This window comes from Panthera leo, chromosome C1 (assembly GCF_018350215.1).
Source record: "Panthera leo isolate Ple1 chromosome C1, P.leo_Ple1_pat1.1, whole genome shotgun sequence".
In the NCBI taxonomy this organism is placed as follows: Eukaryota; Metazoa; Chordata; class Mammalia; order Carnivora; family Felidae; genus Panthera; species Panthera leo.
In genome coordinates this window covers 32,768,513-32,788,209 of record NC_056686.1, presented here as the reverse complement: position 1 = coordinate 32,788,209, position 19,697 = coordinate 32,768,513, and the positions used below count along the sequence as shown (strand labels likewise).

The 19,697-nt window shown below is 36.7% G+C and overlaps 1 protein-coding gene and 1 long non-coding RNA gene across 6 annotated transcripts in view; one reads left to right on the top strand and one right to left on the bottom strand.

Moving 5' to 3' along the window:
- The window catches only part of FOXJ3 (forkhead box J3), a 147,140-nt gene that overhangs the window by 34,313 nt on the left and 93,130 nt on the right, over positions 1 to 19,697 (top strand). For both annotated transcript variants that reach the window (XM_042950255.1, XM_042950254.1), the window contains exon 3: positions 16,181 to 16,505. In XM_042950255.1, coding sequence (XP_042806189.1) covers positions 16,181 to 16,505 — 325 coding nt within the window. The remainder of the gene's footprint in view (positions 1 to 16,180; positions 16,506 to 19,697) is intronic.
- LOC122226687 overlaps positions 1 to 19,697 on the bottom strand; it is a 44,304-nt gene that overhangs the window by 4,222 nt on the left and 20,385 nt on the right. For 3 of the 4 annotated variants that reach the window (XR_006205719.1, XR_006205720.1, XR_006205718.1), the window contains 2 exons: positions 8,981 to 10,606; positions 6,958 to 7,039 (listed from right to left, as the gene is read on the bottom strand). This is a non-coding gene — a long non-coding RNA (uncharacterized LOC122226687). The remainder of the gene's footprint in view (positions 1 to 6,957; positions 7,040 to 8,980; positions 10,607 to 19,697) is intronic. The other variant, XR_006205721.1, reaches the window with a different exon arrangement.

The following is a 19,697-nucleotide window of genomic DNA, read 5'->3' as shown; positions in this document are numbered from 1 at the left end:
AAACAGTTCAAAATCTTGTAGAAAAGCACCACCCGAATAAGGCTTTAGCAATGTGAGAAATGAGTCTGTTTAAAGACAATGCAATGTCACATTTCCGTGAAATCCTCAAAAGGAAATAAAAGTGTCATTGGATAGTTCCTTTAAAAGTTGCATGGAAAGAAAAAGATTCCATTGAACCAATAGGTAGCAGTGATTTTGTTAGTGCTAGTGAAAGTCGTCCTGCACAATAATCCTCCTCTCTCTTGTTTCCCTCATACCAGCCACAAAGGTTTTCAAAGGTAAGTGCAGGTTAATTTGTTTAGCTTTCTTTATATTTTGTATTTTCTTTATTTTTTTGTATTATATTACAGTATTGTAATCGTTTTTATATGAATATTTTTGGGTTGTAGAACAAATCATCCTAGTTTCCATTATTTCTTAAGGAGAAATTTGCTTTGATGTACAAGTGCTTTGGATTACAAGCATGTTTCTGGAACAAATTGTGCTCACAAACCAAGGTTTTACGGTATATATATTTAAAACAGCTTTATTGAGATACAGTATGATTTGATAAGCTTGCCCCCCCCCCCCCCCCATAAAATTATTACCACAACATAACTCACTCCCAAGTCCCTGTATGGTTCTTGTCACTTTTTGCAAGATATCAACTGATCTGCATTTCTGTCCCTATATGTATATTTGCATTTTCTCAAGTTGTATAGAAATGGAACTGTATAGTATATATTTTTTTATTTGTCATCTTCTTTAATTTAGCATAATTACCTTGAGATTCACCTGTGTCTCTGCATGCATCAATAGTTCATACCTTTTTGTTCCATTGGATATGTGTACAACATTTACCTGTTGATGTATATTTGGATTGTTTTCCAGCTTTAGCTATTACAAATAAAAATGCTGTGAACATTTATACGTGTGTCTTTGGACATATTATCTATTTTGGGTAAATACCTGGGAATTAAATGACAGGATCACATGGTAGGTTTATGTTTAAGAAACTGTCATACTGGTTTTGAAAGTATTGTACCATTTTACATTCTCACCAGCAGTGTGTGAGAATTCCAGTTGCTCCATATCTTTGGCAACACATGGTATGGTCAGTCTTTTAATTTTAGCCATTCTAATAGGTATGTAGTGATAATCAGTGTAGTTTTAATTTCCGATTCCTTAATGATTAATGATGTTGAGCATCTTTTCATGTGCTTCTTCTTTACCATCTTATATCTTCTTTGTTGAAGTATCTGTTCAGATCTTCTGCCCTCCCACCTCCCTCCCTTTATCTCTTCTCTTCTCTTCTCTTCTCTTCTCTTCTCTTCTCTTCTCTTCTCTTCTCTCTTTTTCATTTTTTCTTTTTCCTTTCTTTTCTCTTTTTCATCTTTTCTTTCAGTAGACTTTATTGAAGTCCATTGCCTCTATACTGAGGCAGAAGATCGTGTCTACATAAGCACAAGTCATAACATTTCACAACTTCTAAAACGAATGTCAACCATTACAGCAATCATGCATATGCCGATAATCACATTTTAGAAGCATTTCAACCATTTCTAAAGAAATGCTTATAACATTGTTATATATAGAACTACTTTCAATGAACTGCAAAACACTGCTCGACTTTTCCCATACGAGCTAAACTGTCAACACAAAAGGGAGACATAAATATTTAAATCTTTTGCCCATTAAAAAAAAAGTTGGGTGTTCTTTATTATTACTAAGTTTTGAGAATACAAAGGACTTGAGATACAAGTCCTTCTTAAGATACATGCTTTGTATTTTGTTCCAGGCCGTGGCTTGTCTTTTCATTCTCCTAACGGTGTCTTTTGAAGAACAGAAATTTTTAATTTTGATATAGTTCAACTTACCAGTTTTCTTCTATGAATTGTGATTTTTTTTCATGTCTTATCTGGGAGATATTTGCTTAACCAAATGTTACAAAGATTTTCTCTCATGATTTTTTCTAGAAGTTTTATAGTTTTAGCTTTTACATTTCTGTAATTCAGTTTATAGGTTTTTGTTTATGATATGAGATAAGGGCCATTGCATGTTTTTTCATACAGATAGATAACCAGTTGTTACAGCATCATTTTTTGAAGTTTTTCCTTTCCTAACTTGTCTTGGTACTTTAATCAAAAATCAGTTGGCCAGGAAACAAGTAAGTGAAAGGGATTAAGAGGTAGAGAATACCAGTTATAAAATAAATGAATCATGGAGATGAAAAGTACAGTATAGGAAATATAGTCCATAATACTGTAATAATGTTAATATTGGTGATTATACTTGGTGAGCATTGAGTAACATACAGAATTGTTGAATCACTATGTCGTCCACCTGAAACTATTATAACATTGTATGTCAGCTATACTTCAGTAATGATAATAATAAATCAATTGACCATATAGGTGTGGGTCTATTTTTGGACCCTGTTCTGTTGATTTATATATCTATCCTTTCACTGAGACCATTTGTCTTGATTATTGTAGTTTGTGTGTATGTTTTAATTATTGCAGTTTTACAGTAAGTCTTGAAATCTGGTAGTTTTAAGTACTCTGTTGAGAAAAGAACCTGATAACCCAGTATCTGCTTAGTGGTGGGTTAAAAGGGTAAAGAAAAACTTTCATATTTATAAATTGCCAAATAAATTTTTAGAAGATGGTAAAGAACTGTGGTTTTTTTGAGCACATGGAAGTAGTTTATGGAAGTAGTTTATTCCATTAAGAAAAGATTGTGATGATTTATGGAAGAAATTGCCATGCTTGATGAAAAGAAAAAGGATAAAGTCTGTGTTAAAGACCGCAAAGCTGAGAAACTTTGAAGTGATGATGATAGGAAACAAAAAACAAAAACAGAAATGTAAGGTCTTTAGGAGCTAATAGTAGAATAAGCAAGGTAAGTCTCTAGGCAGAGAGATTCCCCTAGAGTCTAATAAAGTTTGAGCTGCAGTATCTTTTTATAGATTACTAGTAAACATTTTACCCTAAACAGCACTGGGATGTCTGTGGAAGTTAATCCTCTTCAGACCATCTCACGCCATGGAATGATAATCAGTATTGATGTATTATGTGCACTGATAATGTTTGATTGATGTGATCTTACAATAGAAGGTCTGTATTTAGATTTTAATAGTTTGATCAGTTGACTCATGGTGAAATTCCCTTAGATTCTAGCTTAACTCATTCTCACTTATTTTTCTGAATTACCTCAACGAATATGCCTTTGACTGGTATAGTTCTGTAATTTTCTTCTTCATTGATTATTGTTTAAAACTTTTTTTTAATGTTTACTTATTTTTGAGACTGAGACAGAGCATGAGCAGGGGGAGGGGCAGAGAGAGAGAGGGAGATGCAGAATCCGAAGCAGGCTCCAGGCTCTGAGCTGTCAGCACAGAGCCCGACGCGGGGCTTGAACTCATCAACCGTGAGATTATGACCTGAGCCGAAGTCAGACACTCAACTGACTGAGCCACCCAGGTGCCTCATTGATTGTTTTAAAGTTTAGAATTGGGTGTCCTCTTCACACAGATCCCTCCCTCTCTACCCTTTAAAATTTTTGGTCCATTTCTTATGAAAACTGAAGTCTGTTGTGTAAGACTCAGTCTGATTTTTCTTTTAACCTAGCCATACTTGAAGTTATAACCAGGAGTCTAAAAGTAGACATTAGAAGAATACATTTATGATACTCTGAGAACATCTCTAATTCAAGTAGTCTATACTTATTACAGACATTTCCTACTGTTAAACAGCTGTATGTCAGATTGCTTATTTAAGACTTACAGGAAATTTAGAGGTTGATTTTTGGCCTTTTCAAGTTTTGTGCATCTCATGAAAGGCCTGATGTTACCTACCTGTTGTGGCCAGGGAAACTTAAGTGATACTGGACGTTTTTAAAAATCCACGACATGGATGAAAGGCCTGATGTTCCCTACCTGTTGTGGCCAGGGAAACTTAAATGATACTGAACATTTTTAAAAATACGCAACGTGGAACTGAATTCAACTAAATTTGTTGTATGCTGTGCACTACAGAGACTTCACTGACCAAGGGGAAAACAAGCAAGGTGTCTTTTTCTTTTTTAAAGGTTTCTAATAGTTGTCATTTGTTGAATGTCTACTGTATGCCAGGCATTAAGTGTGTGTTAGGGTGTTCCACATATTTTTTGTCATTTACAACTCAAAGCAAATCTGTGAGGCTTACAGGTTTGTTTGACTTGTTCGAGGATGCAGTTAATAAGTGGAAGAGTGAAAATTCAAGCTTTTTGAGTGACTTGAAAGCTCTTTTTTCATTACATTGTAATATATTAGAAACTGATCTTTAGTCTTTAAGTTAATAAGTTATTATAACATGGTTCTTAAATTGTTTGGTCTCTCAAAAATTATTTAGTATCCACAAAGCTTTTGTTTGTGTGTTTTATCTATCAAATTTTATTATGTTAGGAATTAAAACTAAGAAAAAATTAAAACATTTGTTAATTTACAAAGATACAACAGTAAGCCCATGATAACGTGCTTTAAGAAACATTAAGTGTATTTTGCAAAACAAAAAAAGTAAGAAGTTTGGCATTGGTTTTACATTTTTGCAAATTTTAAAAACTGGTTTAATAGAGATAGCTGGATTCTCATCTCCGCTTCTGCATTCAGTCTGATGTGATATCACCCATCACATAGCATTTGAAAAGCTCATCAGAGGACGAGAATGAAAAAGGCAGGTAACATCTTATAATGAAAATTGTTTTGACCTTTCAGATTCCCTGAAAGGGTGTCTGTATCACACTTTGAGGACCAGCTGAATCATAGACCTCACGTGTAAAAGTTCAGGCTGTTTCTTCAGCATTTTCTGTGCATCATACTTAACACTAAATGATAAGATGGGATTAGCTTCCCAATGTTAGCCCTCTGCCAGCACTAATGCCAAACTACTTGTGTAATGTTGTATGGTAGGTTGAAGCAGTATGGTTGTAGAGAGGTCAGGATAAATGTACACTTAAGACAGGATGAGCCAGTGAATACGTGTTATTCAGAGGACTTTTACTGTATGTACATTTTATATATGTGTTTTAAACTAAGTGTAAGGACTATTAATAGCAGATTCTGTCTGGATTTTTAAAAAACAGCTGCAAAGATGGCTTTGGGGGTTCTTGTGTTAAAGGGATTAGTGCTCATCAGTCTGTCGGACTACTCAGATTCCAGTAAGTAAGTGAGATTTAAATGCAAAATATAGTATTTACTTAATGACAGAATGTAGTTCAGTGGTCAATGTCCAAAAATACTTATTTTTCCTTCCTACATTGTAGAGCAGAAGATACCTAAGATGAGAGTTACACATATAGCATGAAAATATTTTTTAATGTTTATTTATTTTTGAGAGAGACTGAGCACGAATGGGAGAGGCACAGAGAGAGAGAGAGAGAGAGAGAGAGAGAGAGAGACGGAATCTGAAGCAGGCTACAGGCTCTGAGCTGTCAGCACAGAGCCTGATGCGGGGCTTGAACTCAAGAACTATGATATCATGACCTGAGCTGAAGTCGGATACTTAACCTACTGAGCTACCCAGGTGCCCCTAAAAATATCTTTTGATTGCATGATCCCTAAGTTTGTACACTGAGTGGAGCTAGAACTATGAGTATAGCTTGTATAAATTTAAAATACAGTTTTATGAATTTAAGATTCTATTTGGAGTAATTTGGAGATAATTTAGAGAAGGGCAGTAAGTATATTAGGGCTTCAAATTCCGGTCCTGTTGGAGAAGTTCTGGACTTGAAACTTACAGGAAAAGGAACACAAGATGTGTTAATACTGTAAAATATGTGAAGCATCATCATGAATAGAACTCTGACCAGTTCTAATTTTCCAAGAGAGAATGTAAAGAAATTTTCTTCTGTGTAGCAAGGGAGATACAGATTAACCTGTTAAAACTTTTAATTTTTTTTTTCATTTTCTTTTTATATATATTTTTTAATTTGAAAGAACATGAGCAAGGGAGGCAGTGTGGGAGAGAGAGAATCCCAAGCAGGCTCCATGCTCAGCACGGAGCCTGATGCAGGGCTTGATCCCATGAGCCTAGGATCATGACCTGAGTCAAAATCAGGAGTTGGATGCTCAGCTGAGGTGAGCCACCCAGGCACCCCAAAACTTTTAATTTTTTAAATATTTATTTTTATTTAGTGTTAATTTAAATGTTTTATTTATTTGTGTGTGTGAGAGAGAGAGCACACACACAAAAGGGGAAGGGGCGGAGGGGGTGGGGGACAGAGGATCCGAAGTGGGCTCTGAGCCTGATGCAAGGCTCAAACTCATGAACGGTGAGATCATGACCTAGCTGAAGTTGGACAAGTCAACTGACTGAGCTACCCAGGTGCCCCTGTTTATTTATTTTTAAGTAATTTCTGTGCCCAACATGGGGCTTGAACTCATGACCCCAAGATGAAGAGTTGCATGCTCTACCACCTGAGCCATAGGTGCCCTTGGCTAGTTTAAACTTAAAAAACAAAAACAAAAACAAACCCCAAAACGAACCACCCCCCCCCCCCCCCCCAAACACCATGAGTTATATACCTTAAGACAGGTATATAATTGAGTAAATTGTGAACTTTTCTTCCCTTGGAGATCTTAATATTGTTGGTCTCCAAGATGGGTAATACCAGGACTTAAAAAAAAAAATGATCCAATGAAGTTCTTTTTCATCTCTGATTTTATGATAAATACTCTGAAATCACATTAGTTTTTACAAATGGTGGTTGTCTCACTACTAAATCCCCCAGAATTTTGCGTTAGTGAATATTCTTGGAATTTTAGGGGGAAAGAGAAGTTGAGAAAGTCAAGAGTTTTGGATAGTTCACTGTGTATTGGATTCCCTCTCCTCAATTATGATTCCTTCACCTGTATTTACACTTGAAACCACTGAGGATTTTTCAGTTTATCTTTTAAAAAGGCCATAAACTTAGAAAGTTTAAAGCTTCAGTTATTCATACCTTAGTGGAGATTAGTTTGATGCTGTCCATTTTTCTCCTAAATGGAGCAGAGATCACTGTTTTGAAAAGATGGGAGTTTTTGCTAGAAAAGAAGAACAAGTAATTAATTTTGGAGTTTATAACACCAACCTTGGGGACCAGTATTAGAGACTTAGGACATATGAGATGGGAGATCCAAGGAATAGAAGGTAGTTAGAAGTATGCCATATATAAACCATATTGAAATTTTGTCAGGAACAAGCTGGTCCTGCACCAGGAAAATGGTAAATCTTATTTCTTTTTTTTTTTTTTTTCCTGGGTAACTCCTTTTTCTCTCTGCTGCAAGATGTCCAACTGGGGCTTTTATACTCTAAGAACTGTCGACCTAGAATTCCTTTATGGAATAAGTAGGATTTTGTGGGCTGCTGCAGGAGTCATCTTATCACCTTATTTTATGGGGAAAAGTATGTTCTCAATTCTCATATACAGTCTACAAACAAAAATTTTAAATGTAATCCTTTCTGGGTCACTTTAGTGTATGAATGAGGGGCTCATTTCCATTGAGGTTGCTAAATGATTGTTGTGTCATTTAGGGCATGTAAGTCTAAAACCACTGAGTAAGAGTGATAACCATTTAAAATTTAGAAAATTCTGGAGCACCTGGCTAGCTTAGTTAGTGTGACTCTTGATCTGGGGTCTTGAGTTTGAGTCCCATGTTGGGTGTAGAGATTAAAATAAAATCTAAAAAAAAAATTAAAATTTAGAAAATCCTGAAGAGTATGAATTTGATCATAAAAATCGAGTGTGGACATTTATTGAGTGCTTATTGACTATAAGTTAGAAACTATTCTTTTTTAAGTTTATATATTTTGAGAGAAAATGAGAGCAGGAGAGGGGCAGAGAGAGAGAGAGGGAGAGAGAGAATCCCAGGCAGGCTCTGCAACAGTTAGCACAGAGCCCACCGTGAGGCTCTGAGCCACCCACGTGCCCCTCTTTGAAACTATTCTTCGTGCTTTGTGTGTGTTAATTCATTTAATCCTCACAGCAATACTTTGGGTTTGGTACTATTTTTATCCTCATCTTACAGATGAGGAAACTGAGGCATAAAGAGGTTAATTTACTTGTGTAAGGTCACATAGCTGAAAGTGGGAGAGTTAGGAATCTAATCCAGGCAGACTTGCTCAAGAACCTGTGTTCTTAATCACTAAGTCTTATCTTTTCCACTTTGCTGAAATTGAACTAAGAGTAGAAACTTTGATTTTGCTGGTATATGAAAACTAAAGTAACACCAGCTACTTTTGCTTGGAAATAAATTATTTCATTTGTAAGTTAAAATTTAATTTTATGTCAGGGAGTCTGGGTGGCTCAGTCGGTTAAGCATCTGACTCTTAATTTCGGCTCAGGTCATGATCTCATGGTTTGCTGTGCTGGCATGTGGAGCCTGCTTGAGATTCTCTCTCCCCCAGTGCCCCCTCCACCCCCTGACTCTCTTGTGCTTGCTCTCTCTCAAAATAAATAAATAAACTTAAAAAAATTAATTTCATGTCATATGGTTATAGAATGTAAAGTCAATTTATATTGGATTATTTTATTTCTTTTTAGGTTTCCACTACAAATCTGCCCCTGTGAGTACATAAATATTCATATGTACTCTTCCTCCTGTATCTTGAACTTACTTGCTCTTTTCCCAAGGGAGACAACCCAGAGTTTCATCCAGTTACTATAATTAGCTCAAGATCCAAGCTCTATAGCTGCAGTCTCTTTCATTAGATCCTGGTGTGGCTTCTTGTGGTTCAAAGATCTATAAACCAAAGATGAGTTGTCTGTATTCTACCTAATACATAGTTGTGGAGAAGGAGTAAGGATAACAGCAATAAAAACTTATTCAGAAAAGAGGATAACAGGTAACACTCAACAGTCATTAATGCATTATAAAATCTTACTGGGTAAGAATGACAGTGACTCCCTAACAGTGTAATAAATTTCTTGATTTTGCTCTTTGATAGGGCCTCTATTGTCCCCTGTGCCCTATGAAAGATCCTACCTTGTCCATTATCTTCCATGGCCACATCTGAGATGGATATTATTGAAGATGCCCTTTCTGGGAAATGTGCAGCTTTTATAGCTCACTTCTTATTGATGGGCTTGGGTATTATTTTGGAAACAGAAGAGCTTTTGTGTCTAGTCTCTTTCTCTCCCCCTACCCTCCATACAGTTATTTTAAAATACTTCGTAGGCTTTTTGCCGTTTTGATCTAAAGTATCTGCCAAGACAGTTTTTCAGTGTGAAGACTGTGGCCTTTGTGCTCCATTTACCCCAGGAATTTCCAATCTTGTTTTGGTGCTATGGAACCCCTTTAACAGTCTGGTGAAACCTGTGGATCTGTTTCAGAATAATGTCTCAAAATTCACAAAATAAAATACTTAGGATTACACAGGAAACTGATTCTGTTGAAATATGGTTGGCAAAATATTAACTTGAAAACGTCATAATATCTGTGCTTTTAACACTTGAAATAAAAGATCTAGTGGCAAGTCTAATACAGTAGCGTAATTTTAAAGTAGTTGACTTTAATAGTTGAGATTCTGCAACATTTGCATGTGATAGGAATATATTTGTTATTTTTATTGGTGGCAGAAGTCACAAGTACTGTTAATGCTACTATGATTTGTTGTCTGACTTCATAATTCAAGGGGATGCTAAATTTCAGTCACAAGTTAGTGGAAACGAAGAGTATTTTTTCCCCCATTCAAGTTCATTGACCTCTTCTGGGTTCTGAAGAAATGATGGTTCTGATGAGGCCATTTGAAACAGTGGTGGAAATCGTGGGTGGAAAGACAACACCCTTACATCATTGCTTTTGTGTGGCAAGGCACCAGTCTTCTCTATTGCCAAGGCTGCAGTTTTGCAGCTACCATTCAATTACTTCACTTTGCTTCTTCAGAAACAGTTGGTGTTTTTTCAGCTATGCAAAGCTTTAAATTATGGGAGTGTTAGTTTAAATTGCAGGCCATAGGGAGTTACCTCCCTTAGCAAATCTGCATTTTCTCCATCTCTGCTTGCAACTCTAATCGAAGTTTATTTTATTTCTCTTACAACTTTGTTCTAAGTGACCGGAGGGAGCCAACACATGCCAGCATTCTAAAATTTTCCTGTATTTCTCTCCTTGCTCTAGCTTCATTTGGTATATGGTTTGCTTTCTAACTTCTGTAGATGACCAAATTTGACCAAATCCTTTTCATTCTTTAATAAGGTCACTAGCTTTCCAGCCTGCAATATCAGAGTTATTGTTTGCCTCATCAACTCCTGCTTTAAGAGTATCTTATTTTAGGTTCTATTATTTGTGTCACCCCACTTCATGTCCCAAATTTCATGTTTGTTAATAATTGAATTCATCTGCTGATAGATATCTTTTTGTAGTAGTTTCACACAGAAGAAGTCTGGAAGGTAGGCAGTTCAGGGCTCAGATGGCAGCTTCACAATTGCTTCACAAAAAAATCAAGGACCCAGATCTCTTCTCTCTGCTCTCATATCCTCAGTGTGTCACTTCCATTTTCAAAGATCACCTTGTGATCCAAGCTGACTTCTGGAGCAATAGCTACTGTGTCCACATTTCAGAGAGGAGGAACGGTAAGAGGTACAATGCCATCCAGAATGAAAGGTTGTATTCCTAAGGAAGAAGGTAAAAACAGATGTTGGGTGGCGGTTAGTAGTTTTCTGCCATAGACCTTGCTTCCGGTTGTCTTAGGTGCTAAGATGCTGTAACAGGAGATATATATTTAAAAAAATATATACATATACATATACATATACATATACATATACATATACATATACATATACATACCTTGAAATGCCTGTGACTAGAAGTACTCCTGCGGTTATTACAAGGATTTCTTTTGAGTTTTCACTTGCTCAGTTTTTCTTATGAGTAAATCTTTGTTACGATTTTTCTTAAGTCTTTTAAGATGAAATGCCACATGCTAGGAAGAGTGCAAGGATTCAGGAATATCTAGATCACGACATCATTATCCTCATTGTTCTTATTTTATTTTCCTTGGTGTTTTCTTCTTACCTTTATTTAGGAAGCCAGCAATATCTCTACCCACTTCCCCCCTTTTTGATACTGTTGAAAACTTGAAAACTTACCTGAGTAATCCTTGGTTACTTCTTGGGAGTTAGGGAAGTTGCAGAGGGAGGCCAAGCAATGTGCTAAAGTAGCTAGCAAGCGTATTTGGTATCGTATCAGTGGCGGTGTTTCATAAAGTGGGATTAGAACCCTCTCCTCTCCCCCCATTTCATGACTTAATGTTGAGTTGTCATATCTTTAAAAAACTGTTTTTTAAATCTTTATTATTTTTGAGAGAGAAAGAGAGACAGTGCAAGCGGGGGTGGGGCAGAGAGAGAGAGGGAGACACAATGTGGAGCAGGCTCCAGGATCTGAGCTGTCAGCACAGAGTCCAATGCGGGACTCCAACTCCAGAACTGCAAGATCATGAGCTGAAGTCCAATGCTTAACCGACTGAGCCACCCAGGCAACCCTGAGTTGTTGTATGTTGATGCTGTTTTACATTTTCATTTTATGCAGAAAAGATTTCTTACGGAACTTTTTTTAAGTAATAAATATCATAGATTGAAAAATTTCAGACGTGAGTTTTCATGCCCTGCTTTCTCCCATAAGTAACACTATCTTTTTGTCTTTGCTTCCATCTCCCCATTTTTCCCTGCTCTTCTAAAACTGTCTCTGTTCCTGTGTAGTGCTACTTGTCAGTTTGAGTCCTACTTTTTTTTTTTTTCCAGTTCATAAAGGACTTCAATCTTGTGATATCTTTACTGGTACTGGTCTTCCCCCCCTACCCCCCCCCCCCCCCCATCTCTTCCTTTTAGCTTGTAAAAGTATATGGTCTCACTTGTTTGGGAAGAACCACACCCACACCTTCATTGGATAGTCACTATTTCAGTCATTTAACCATCTTTTATTGACCCTTTACCCGTTATGTTCCCAGGCTTTGGACAGAGAGAGAAAAGAAGAAAGTTTTTTCTTCCAAGGACCTCATGGTCTCTGGAGAGGTGGATAAAGATCATTATAATCTTGTATAAATCCTGGGATAGAGATATTTGTATTCTATGGGAGCAGGATCTAGTTTAATTTAGGAAATGGAAGATAAGAAGAATGGATTGACCAGGCTTTCTGGAGAGGGAGGTGTTTGGGCTGAGTCTTGAAGAAAAAGTAGAAGCCAGCTAGGCAGTATTAGAAGGAAAAGACATTCCAGAAACGAATGTTCTTCATCCAAGTACTGTGTTTTTTGGATAACATGTACCTGGCATGGTGTTAGGTAGCATCTGAAGTATTAGTTGTGTGGTTACTGTCCTCAATGTGGAGGTGGAGGAAGAGAGAGTGAGGGTAGAAAGCTTAAGCATATGATGCAGTTAAACATATGAAACAGCATGGTAAATACCAAATTGAGGTTATAGTTGCTCCAGGAATTTAGAAAAGAATTAATAAAAACTAAAGTACCTGTAGTTTAATGGGAGAAAGGAAACCACTGAAAGTCTTTGGGCATGATGACATGAAAACAGTGCTCAGAGATTTCTCTTAGAGGGTATGCTTGGACTCTGGAGGTGATTAGCAGAGAGGGGCGGTAAGAAATTAGAGTCTAGGAGGCCAGCTAGGAAGCTCTTGGAATGAGGTGAGGTAATGAGGGCCTGACATTTCTTAACCAGACTTCCATAACCAGATTCCTCAGAGCCTCCCGTGCTGTTGTTCTGTCACCATCTGTTCTTTTATACAAGTGGACTTCTGTCATCACCATTCCATTAAAAGGTTTCTTTCTAAAGTTACTGATGATCTGGCCAAATTTAATGGTCATTTTTTTATGTGCTTTAGCGTTTAATGGAGGACCATGGCCACAGCCAGATGATGCATCAACAATGGAAGCAGTTTTTACCTTACTGCTAAGAATATATAAAATTTAATAAATTGCAAACAGAAGCCGCACTTTTTCAGAGTTTAAATTTGAGGGGCACCTGGGTAACTCGGTTGACCATCCCAACTTCGGCTCTGGTCATGATCTTGCAGTTTGTGAGTTTGAGCCCCACATCGGGCTTGCTGCTCTCAGATCTTCTGTCCCTTTCTCTCTCTGTCCCTCCCCCACTCATGCTTTCTCTCTCAAGAATAAACGACATTATAATTTTTTTTTTAGTTTAAGATATTTTATAGTGTACTTCACGTTTGATTTAGCAGAACCATATGAAGATAAGTACAGCAATGGAAAGATTCTTACTCATGGTGTTTTTGATGACTAGGAACCATTTTCTTTCTAGTTTGTGTAGGTCTTAACTTTCTTCAAATCTTAGCCCAAGTTCTTTCTTCTCTACCTCTGAAGACTGTGGTCCATGTTGTCCTCTCCCTTTTTTGTACTATTAACTGCACCCAGAGCTCAGCCTTACTTTCTTTTTCAATTCTTCCTTATGTTTGGCCTTCCTAATTGGACTACAGTTTTCCAGAAATTTTATCATACTTCGTGTGTGTGTGTGTGTGTGTGTATACACAAAATTTTACTCTAACGGTTTTGTACATGTGTAATTATAAATTCTTGTTTACTGTTGTAACATGTATTAAGTACCTACTGATTACATGCTTATATTACTGAGACTCAAACTTTCAGTGGTACTGGGGGAAGGAAGCAGAAATTAAAGATGGTTCTGAATGGGGTATCTGCAATATCAGTTATATTCCAATTTGGAATGTACATTTATAGTAACTTTGAATATATATGTGACTGGCTCCTTTGGGAATTTGAACAAAATAAAGCTACTCAGTGGAGCCTTAATTGAGGCAAATAGGATGACAGCATGGCATAATAATTGCCAGTGTTTATAAATGAAATGTGAATAATAATAACAGCAGCAACTACTATTAGCATCATCACCACCACCACCAGTAGCTAACATTTATTGAATACTTACTGTTTGCCAGTCACTGTTCTCAGTACTTCACATCAGGTGAGGTAGGTACTGTTACGCTCACTTTACAGATGAGGTATGGTAGAAAAGCTACTGGATTGAACATGAGGAGACCTGGGCTCTGGTTTTAGTTCTGTTAACTACCTTTGTGAATGGGGGCAAGTCTTTAACTTGAGATCTAGGGTACTTTGCCCACTCATTTGACAATCTGTGATGTCTGAGTTATCTTGTTGTCTTATTCCATAAGTTCCCGTAACCTATTTCATGCTGGGAAAAAAGCATTTCATATAATGCTGAGAGTATAGAGCAGGATGGTAAGGTTTTTGTTTTTGTTTTACATCTCTGAAGGTGCTGTGTAGAGGAATTTAAAGTTTAGATATCAGAGGAATGTGTAGAGTAGAGATGGAGGGAATTTGAGGAAATGAAAAAGGTAAAACGATGGTTCAAAATCTCTGAAGAGCAAGGTAATAGGACTCTACTACAGTGTAGATAGAATCCTCCTGGCTGTTTTTTGATTTATAATTGTTGTTGCCTAATCTGGTTTACTTTATAGTGCATTGCCTTGCCAGATAATCCTAGAGTAATATTATTAACTAACACACGATGGATGTTTCTTCTGTGTAAATGCTACCACATTTAATTCTCAAAGTAGTATTTTAACTGTAGGAACTATTATTTCATTTTACCAAAGAGAAAGCTGGAGTTTAGAGATATTAACATTTTCATTTCCCACAGCTAATAACTAGTGGAATCAGTACTTGAACTCTGATCTGACTTGAGAGGCTATGTTCTTTATCAATTCTGTATTGCTTCCCAGAAGTTCATATCCTAAGCACATATTCCATTTGGGATAAGGGCCTGTATTGGATTTTATTTACCACACATTGTTTCTTTTGACTGAGGTACTTCAAGTTTCTTGTCCCCCCCCCCCCCCCCCAATTATTTTGATATCACTTAGAAGTCTTTCATTAATTCTCTATTGTCAGGGTCATTATTCCTGTTTCTTTGACGGTATGGTAGAGAGGTTTGTATTCTCCGTCGAAAGTTAGCAATTACAGTGTGAAGTGTCAGGCTTTGTTTCTATATTTTTATCTTCAATTCTTGGAGCAGCTTTCTCCCTTCTCCAGAATATGTGTCGACCTGGTAGATTTTTTCTTGTTTCTTTCTTTGGATGATAATGGCCTGCATTTTTTAGCCTTGGAGAGAAACGCATTATAGAATCCAGATCATTGGATGTTTGCATTAGCCTGTCCTGAGCTTTTAATGCTTCTTGCTATCCGTTTATATGATTTAATCTCTCCTATCCTATGCTCCCAGATCTTTAGTATTCTTAATCTTGTTCCTTGCCTTTGTTTTTTGTTTTGTTTTGCTTTTTTTAACTGCCTGGGTACTGCATATTCTCTTTTCTCTTGTTCATCAGTGTCCTTGAATTTGCATTCCTCTTTTCTATCAGCTCCCCCAGCTAGCTTGTCTGCTTACTATTCTTGTGTATCCTGCTTGCTTTTCCTACCTCCCACCTGCTCAATTCTACCTTCTTTCCTCCTTGGAAATTCCTGTGCCTATTTCTCCGTTACTTCTCTGACCTCTACTTTGGGTATTCTTTTGTTTGTGTGACTTCCCTAAAATTTGTGTAAAAGAAATGCCAGATGTACAATCTTAAGTTTTTAAAGGGCCTGTGGTGTTGGTGAGTAAAGAGCTGGACTGCAGAGTTATTTTTCATACTGTGATCCTGTTGCCCTATTTAAAGTGACAGTCTTTTAGAAACATTGGCATTGGGATCACTTTGTGTGTATGTATTGTTCTGTATTTTAAACATTTAAAAAAAAATTTTTTTTTTTTTTTTACGTTTATTTTTGAGACAGAGACAGAGCATGAACGGGGGAGGGGCAGACAGAGAGGGAGACACAGAATTGGAAGCAGGCTCCAGGCTCTGAGCCATCAGCCCAGAGCCTGACTCGGGGCTCGAACTCACAGTCTGTGAGATCATGACCTGAGCTGAAGTCGGACGCTTAACTGACCGAGCCACCCAGGCGCCCCTGTATTTTAAACATTTTAAAACCAAATTGGTTGTGTTTTGGAGAGGAAAAAATTAAGAGACAAGATTGGAAATATTGATCCCTTAAATATTTGGTTTGGTCATTAACATACTCAATCTTTTTCCTCCAGATTTAACTCAGGCTTTCCCTCACTTTGGAACTCCTAGATTTGTGAATATTGGATATTTTGAGAAGCAGGGGTTCTTTCCTTGATATTGACTAAGGAGTCTATTTACCTTCAGGATGACATCTGAACTGGAGAGCAGCCTAACATCTATGGACTGGTTACCACAGCTCACCATGAGAGCAGCCATCCAAAAATCTGATGCTACACAAAATGCACACGGAACAGGAATTTCCAAGAAGAATGCACTCCTTGACCCAAATACAACACTGGACCAGGAAGAAGTCCAACAGCACAAAGATGGGAAACCTCCATACAGTTATGCCAGCCTCATTACATTTGCAATTAATAGTTCACCCAAAAAGAAAATGACTCTAAGTGAGATTTACCAGTGGATTTGCGATAACTTCCCATATTATAGAGAGGCTGGCAGTGGTTGGAAGGTAAGGATTTTATTTAAATTATTATTTTTATGCTGTGAACAGTAACAATATTGGCTTCTATTAAAGATAAAGCTTTGTAGAGGCTTATATAATTAAAAAAATTCTGATTAGTAGTCATTTTTAGGATGTCAGAAAGGGAAATTAAATGTTTTTTTATTAAGTGAATAACTTTATTTTTGGTAGAGTATCAATTTGTTAGAGTTTTATTATGTTACAAGACTGACAGCATAAATTAAGACCAGAGATAATGTAGCATTCACTGGAAAACAATACCTATGGTTCAGGTAAGTTGATAGTGAGTTTATGGTTTAAAAAAAAAAAAGTATTACAACTACTATTGTTTTCATCATCTATGGTTTTGTTTTTTTTTTTTTTTTTTTTAATTTTTTATCTTTATGAATCAGTTCTAGCAGTTTTTTGGTAGAATCTTTTGGGTTTTCCATATAGAGTATCATGTCATCTGCGAAGAGTGAAAGTTTGACCTCAACTTTTTATCTTGAAAGAATTTTAAATTTATGGAAGAGTTACATAAATAGTAGAAAGGGTTCCCATGTGTTCTTCATTCACTTGCTCTGTGTTAATAACCTATATAAACATAGTACAGTGATAAAAGCTGAGAAATTAATGTTAGTACAATACTTTTGACTAAATAGTACTGTTAACTTCCAAGGCTTCATTCAGATCAGTTTCTCTCCTAATGTCCATTTATATTACAGGATTCAATTCAGGATCTAATCCAGGATCCTGCATTATGTTTAGTTGTCATGTCTTCTTAGTCTCCTCTAATCTGTAACAGTTCTTTAGACTTGTCTTTTATGACCTTGATACTTTTGAAGTGTCCTTGTCAGGTATTTTGTGGAAATGTTTGGTAGAATGGTATTGGATGGTATGTTTTATAGTATGGATATGTCTGGTGTTTTCTCATGATTAGATTGAGGTAATGCATTTTGGGGAAGGATAATGCAGAGATGATGTGCCCTTCTCTGTATGTCATATCAAGAGGTACTTGCTGTTAGTATGTCTGTCTTATAACAAGGTAATGTTAACCTTGGTTCTTTGGTAAAGGTGATGTCTTTCAGGTTTCTGCATTAAATTACTATTACTTTGTAAGTTATAAAATGTTTTGGGGAGCTACTTAGAGGGCATACAAGTAAGTACCCTGTTTCTTAGGCTTTTGCTAATTTTAACATTCATTGGTAGATCATAACTATAGCAGTATTTATTATTTTCTACTAGTGATTTTTTTCTTTTCGTTCATTCCTTCTCTATATTAATTGGGATTCTTCTTTTTTTAATTTTTAAAAAAAATTTTTAACATGTATTCATTTTTGAAAAACAGAGATAGTGTGAATGGGGAAGGGACAGAGAGAGAGGGAGACACAGAATTTGAAGCAGGCTCTAGGCTCCAAGCTGTCAGCACAGAGCCCGATGCAGGGCTCGAACTCACGGACCACAAGATCATGACCTGAGCCAAAGTCGGCTGTTTAACTGACTGAGCCACCCAGGCTCTCCTTTTAAAAATTTTTTTAATGCTTATTTATTTTTTGAGAGAGAGACACAGAGTGTGAGTTGGGGGAGGGGCAGAGAGAGAGAGGGAGAGAGAGGGAGACACCGAATCCGAAGCGGGCTCCAGGCTCCGAGCTGTCAGCACAGAGCCTGATGCAGGGCTCGAGCTAACAAGCTGTGAGATCATGACCCGAGCCAAAGTCAGATGCCCAACCAACTGAGCCACCCAGGCGCCCCTAATTGGGACTCTTCTGTATGGAAGATTTGTTCTTTATTCCCCTTTTATTTACTTAATCATTTATTTGCATAGTATCCACTCATGGGCATTTATTCTTTGTGCTGTCATTTGTTATTCAAATTGTTGCAGCTTTGGCCATCAGGGGTCTTGCAAGTTGGCTCCTGTGCCCTTTTGACATGGCCCTATTATCTTGTTTAGCCCTTCTTAACTTCCTGGCACCACAAGATGTTCCAGGCTCATCTTGTCTCATTCCTGTTTAGCCCTAAAATTAACCAGTTCTTTAAGAAGCCCTGGTTCCTCATCTGGGCTTTTTGATGGACCGTCACATTGGTTTCCTACCTAATTTATATTCTGCAACAAATAATTCAACTTATTTTTGTGCCTGCACACGTTATGTTTATTTTCCTATACGGGAATTACCCAGTCGTATGTTGTGTATGTGTGTATGTGCATGTGGAAAAAAGGGAGTTTATAGAGCTTTAGATGGTAGTTACTCTTTTTTTTTTCTTAAGCCTTCCTGTCTCAACACTTTTGTCTTTTTTGTTTGACTAGATTTATTAAAGGCATTTACTGATTTATGCATTGTACTGTGTACCATGCTAGACAATCAAGTGTCTCAAGTTCCTTCGCATGTATCTTTTTTTTTTTTTTTTTTTTTTTTTTTTTGCCTATTCCAACCTACTAGCTGTCCCTGGAAATAAAAACTGTGATTTTTTTTTTTTTTTCTTGCTTTTGTTTGTCTCTTACGTGTCCTTAGACTTTCTCCCTTCTGCCTTTTTTTCTAGTTGGCATTATCCTATTTGTTCTTTTGGCTCACATGTTACCTCTCTCCTCCCTATAGAACTAATCTCTTGTGTTTCCATATGCTTGGTTAATGACAGTATCATAGATTTAGAGAATTTTGTTTAAATATCTTGTTTCATTAGTTTTTATTTCTGTACTCAAGTACTTAAATGATAGCTTCTTTTATTATTTTCTGTGTGTCAGGCACTACATGCCAAAGTGCCTTCTTACATCTTTGTCTTTTTAAGTCACACCACAGTATTAGGAAATAAGTACCGTTACTGTCCAAATTTGAAAAGTAAGGCAACTAAGGCTTAGAGAAGAAGTAATATAGAGTTTCTCAGCTATAGAAGAGAGGAGCCAATATTTGGTACCAGACTTGGTAGATTTGGAGATACCAAATCTCATGCCTTAACCATTGTGCAGGGCCTATAATTTTGCAAACAATGTATAAATGTTTATTGAATTTAATTTGCCAGGATGAACTGTCTCTTAACTGGCTGACTCGGTATGAGAAGTGATTGTAAATCGTATAATTTGAATAAGAGTCTATTCTTACAGAATATTTCAGTGGAGGAAATACATAATAAAATTTGATCCATGAATCAAAAAGAAAAAACTCATTCTAACCAAGTATAGTGATCTATCTAAGCTGTGTTTTCTGG